Raw genomic sequence first — 5,000 nt, 5'->3', positions numbered from 1 at the left:
ACATACATTTTTTAGAAAAGTGATATGAAGGGCTGCTCTTATTTGGAAGGAAAATGCCTAATACCTGGGTGCTAAGCCATTGGAATACACAGACAGGTGTGTACGCCTGTAGGCTATCTGTGTTTGTGTATGTCATATAGTGATTTGACATGATAAAGATAAGTGTTTCACTGAAGCCCTATTGCAGATTTTCAGCGTTTCTACAGAATTCTCAGAAATGAACTTAAAAGTTTCTGCATCAGAGACTTAGTAAAATTAGGTTGAAAGGAAATGAATGCTTAGGTGTCTGAGAGTTAATCAAATTATTTTCTACCATCTGTGTTTTTATGTAATTTCAAATTTCAAATTGAACTCAGACTGCACATTAAAGAGTTACTTCAATACTAAAATCCAGTCACTGTAATGTTGCAATGCTGCTAAGAACTTGCTACAATTCACACATATAACAATGCTATCAAAGGTGCTGTACAGACATTCTTTTAAAATACTCATTAGCATATAGTCTATTCCAACACAAAGACAGCAATTAGCATATGCCACTGAATATTTGGACTTTAGACATGAGGTTTGAGTTGAATTCATAGGAATTAATCATGAAGCTACTTTCATTTACCACCAAAAAAGAATCTGTTGATTTATCACATGGGATATAGAGCATTATTTAGTACTGAAAAATCTTAAATGGCACACAGCTAACTTTTCATTAAAAGGAAAACGAAATGAGTCTGGACTGAAATAAGCTGTTATTTTTCTAATGCTTTTCTTCTTCAGGATGGAAAAGCACACATCTGCCATTCACATTGCCGTCAGACCGTACAACACAGAGAGTTCCTATGCATACCACTAGACAGACGGCATTCTAAGTTTTCGAATGGTACCCCATATGCCCCAATTCATGAGGGCGGTGTGTATACAAACTTGCATCAAAATGTGTGTGGGGAAAATGGTTATCCTTTCTTCACTCGCAATAGCTATTTGCGGGCGATCTATGCGCTTCTTGTAACGCGAGTGGGCGGGGCTACTGTCCATTTTCTGGGGGAGCACTTGGGGTAGCTAATCAGATTTCAGGGGGGTCAAATGCTACCCTAGCCACCCCTGTAGCTCCGCCCCTGCTTGATAGAAGTGCAGTGTTAAATTAACACTTACAGAGAGGGACCAAATGAAGAGTTCGTTGCAAAATGATGTAAGGACCCTTTTTTAAAAACTTTTGCATTTTATTATTGGAAATTATGGTTCAGATGTCCTTTTATCTGAAAATGCATTTTGCAATGTAATGCAATGCAATGCAATGCCGATGCAAAAATGTCAATTTCCTAAAATTTTCTAAAATGAATTTACATCATTTAGCAACTAAGCTCTTCAAATTCACATCTAGACACGGTAGACTCTGTCAGTTTTGAAATGACACTGTAAAATGACCTTCTGTAGTCAACTTTAATTTGGTCCCACTCTCTACATCAGGGCTATTCAAATGGCGGCCCAAGGGCCAGATGCGGCCCTTGGACAGCAAGATTCTGGCCCCCCACAAGCCCCTTGAAATGCAGAATTGTGTTTTAGAATTTAGATATCAAAGTATGGGTTCTGTATAGAGCTGAAACGGGACACGGGATGTTAAAATGCAGGAAATGACATCTAAGAAATGCAAATTTTTCGAGGGGAGAACCCCCAGACCCCCCACTTCAATGAAGTCTCACATATTTTTTTTGACAGTCGGCAACTATAATACATACGTACAGTTCGGCCCCTGTACTGTGAAGAATTTGAAAAACTGGCCCTTGTTGACATTTAATTGAATACTCCTACTCTACATATTGAAGGACCCTAAGATTTTGTTGTGTTTGACCTGATCTTCAGAGTTGGAAGAGCAGGTGACCTGAGAAGGTGCTTTGGTGGTGGTAAGAGTCATACACCCAGGCGCTGCTCCACAGCTTGAGATAGACCACATCTCCCACCTCCAGCAGCAATGACACTCCATTAGACGGTGTCATGTTGTGACTTGGCTGATGAGCGTATGCGAGAGCAATGTGTTCTTCATTCTTGTGAAGAGAGACTGCTGTGGCTACGGATGCATGGCCAATCCCATGGACAAAGAACACGAAGTGGTACATGCCTCTGACTGGAGCGGTGAAGATCCCTAAGATGGATATAAAATATCCCAGGTGAAAAAGTGGTTCAATTTAGTACAATAAAAGCATGACTGAAGTGTACTTAGCATGTTAAAAGTGCACTCGTGCTTTTTGTGCTAAGAAAAAGTATGTTTACAATATGCTTATTTAAAGTGTACTTAAAATTAGATGTAATTAAGTTGCTCTCAAAGAAAGTACACTTAGCGAACCATACTTCAAGTGGACTTCAAATATGTTTGGCTAAACTGTATTTAGAGGAATATACTAATAGTGTTCTAATAGTGAACTTACTAAAAGTGTATTTTTTAATAACATATTGCAATTGTACTTTTTTCAAGTACAATATGATTACACTTCACCCAAATGTCTTTGAAGTGTGATTTTCTATAGTGCGCTTTAAAGTAAATCGCTTTAGCATATTGCAAGTACACTTTTTCTAAGTGCACCATGATTGTACTTCACCCAAATATCTTCAAAGTGTGCTTACACAAAGTATATTTACCCATGATGCACCATCATACATGTCCCATCATGCAATGCACTTCTTGGAGCTAAATTTCTCAAACAGAAAGCCATTTATCCTGAAAGAATATTTTTGGTTTGCATGAAAATATTACTCATTGTTATATTCTATGTTTATTGTAGGAGTTTTAAAATTTTTAAAGTGGTACACAAAAAATGACCACGTTCCCACCGTCATTATGATGGTCACGTATATGTTCTGGTATATATAGGCTCACACTTCCCATGATATCATGGTGAGAGGTAAGTTGGAACTAGTTGTTCAAACAAAGATTAGAGGGTCACCAATAGTGGTCAATTCAATTGATCAACTGCAGGAAGGTAAAACGAGATTGTAATAAACTGAAATGTGTATCTGAAATCTCCGTAACCTTGCAATGATTGTAAATATCAGTCGTGCTAGGCATGCATACTGTATCACTACTGTGACATGTGGCTGTGTGTAATGTACAAGCTCTGAGGACCAGCATGGATTGTAATATTACATTTATATTATTTCATGTACTTGGGAGTGTACTGTAAATATACTTCAAGCATACCTGTTATATATTTACAATACTTAATATGATATACTTTTTACATACTTAAAATGTTCCAATGTAGTCCAAAGAAGCATGAAGTTAATATACTTTTATTGAACTTCTAGTAACAATAAAATGTTATAGAAGTGTACTCAAGCACACTATTAATGCCATACGAATGCATGAAAAGCGTGTTTGGAGCATACTTTCAAAAGTATGCTTGTAGTGCACTTAAAGTTGTCCAAAAGCGGTGCCAATTTAGCATCCTCAGTGTGCTGCAAGTGTGCTGAAGTACTGCTTTAGTATTGCTTCAGTGCACTAATAGTGCAATGAAGCGCACTTTAAATCGCCGAAAATAGTACACTTTGTACTAAGTACGGTCAAAAAAAGTACACTTTAAGTATATGGGTTTTTCACCTGGGATATTACATGAGGAACACAAAATATTCACAAATGGCTTAGACGGATGCACACAAAAACAGATGTCGTCATTTATGAAAATAATTTGTGAATTAATAATTTTACCGCTAATGCGTCTTCCACTTTTGGTACGTCAGTGGTCACATCTTGTACACTCAAAACAACTATTCTTGTTTGTACAGTCCCGGATGACAAAACATTCACTATCAAAGCTGAATTCTTCTCTCACCTGTGTGTGGATTGTAGGCATTCCCCATGTTGCTGAAGACGTGCTTGTAGACCAGGATTGGGAGATTGTCACTGTAGGGTCCTATGGTGACCTCCCCTGTGGAGGTGAGGGAGGTGGAGAAAGACACCCTGCTCTCCTCTCTCTCCATCCTCAGCTCCTCCACCTGGCTCCCCGTCAGGTTCAGGCCGTCTCCTACAGCTCCCAGAGCTGCTGTCTGCTCCTCCTGAGCCTCCCTCAGCTCCTTAATGACATCTCTCTGCTCTTCAATCGTCTTCTCACTGGCTCTCAATCTGGTCTCCAAGTCCTCAACTTTACTCTCACTGGCTTTCAGTCTAGTCTCAACAACGTCAACTTTACTCTCACTGACCCTTAGTCTAGTCTCCAAGGCCTGTACCTGTGCCATAGTGTATTTGAGCTCCACTCTCTGTCCCTCTATGATCCTCTCACTGTCTCTAAGCCTGGTCTCTACAGCCTCAGCTTTGCTCTCACTGTCTCTAAGCCTGGTCTCTACAGCCTCAGCTTTGCTCTCACTGTCTCTAAGCCTGGTCTGCATATCCTCAACTTGTGTCTTAGTGCATCTGAGCTCAACTTCCTGCTGTGCTATCTTGACGCTCATCTCTCTCAGCACGGTGTGGATGTCGGGCTCAGCGACTTGTTGGCTGGAGGCTTGTGCTGCTTCAGGTGTCCAATCTGAAATGAAAAAGTGAATGTGGGAAGGTCCCATTGTCATTGTTATATAGTAGAGTTGTGACGTTCGTGAACGAGCCGATTATTTTCAACGGCTCCCAGAACTGAACGATAGGAACCGGATCACGACTGGAGGAGCCACTTAACCGCTTTTTCGTTAATTTTGACGTGCCCTTGACGTGAGTGCTGTAATTTGGGGGGAAAACACAATTGTCTGCCTTAAAGAGTGGTCTTTAGAATCACGAGGATAATCAGTTGTTGTTTGGACAAAATGACCTAGAGGTGAAGTCAAAATATTACATTCTAAACATTGAATGAATGAAAAAAGAGCCAAAAGAGCCAGTTTTTTTAAGAGCTCTTTGAAAGGAACGAGCCACTATGATCCGAATCCCGTCAAAGAGCCATAAATCCCATCTCTACTAAGTGAAAGTGGGAAAGTCCCATTGTCATTGTTACTGTGTATAGCACAACAAGCATCAACTGTGCAGGTGATTG

General features: G+C 39.9%; 1 protein-coding gene across 1 annotated transcript in view; it reads right to left on the bottom strand.

Annotated features, from left to right (window-relative positions):
- Positions 1–1,850: 1,850 nt before the first annotated feature.
- Positions 1,851–5,000, bottom strand: part of LOC134437402 (myosin heavy chain, striated muscle-like) — a 3,901-nt gene continuing 751 nt past the window's right edge. Inside the window, exons 2-3 of the mRNA XM_063186892.1 lie at positions 3,819–4,508; positions 1,851–2,134 (exon numbers count right to left, since the gene is read on the bottom strand). Coding sequence (XP_063042962.1) covers positions 1,851–2,134; positions 3,819–4,508 — 974 coding nt within the window. The remainder of the gene's footprint in view (positions 2,135–3,818; positions 4,509–5,000) is intronic.

This window comes from Engraulis encrasicolus, chromosome 21 (assembly GCF_034702125.1).
Source record: "Engraulis encrasicolus isolate BLACKSEA-1 chromosome 21, IST_EnEncr_1.0, whole genome shotgun sequence".
Lineage (NCBI taxonomy): Eukaryota > Metazoa > Chordata > Actinopteri > Clupeiformes > Engraulidae > Engraulis > Engraulis encrasicolus.
Note: the sequence above shows the minus strand (reverse complement) of the source record. Positions and strands in the feature narration are given on the sequence as shown.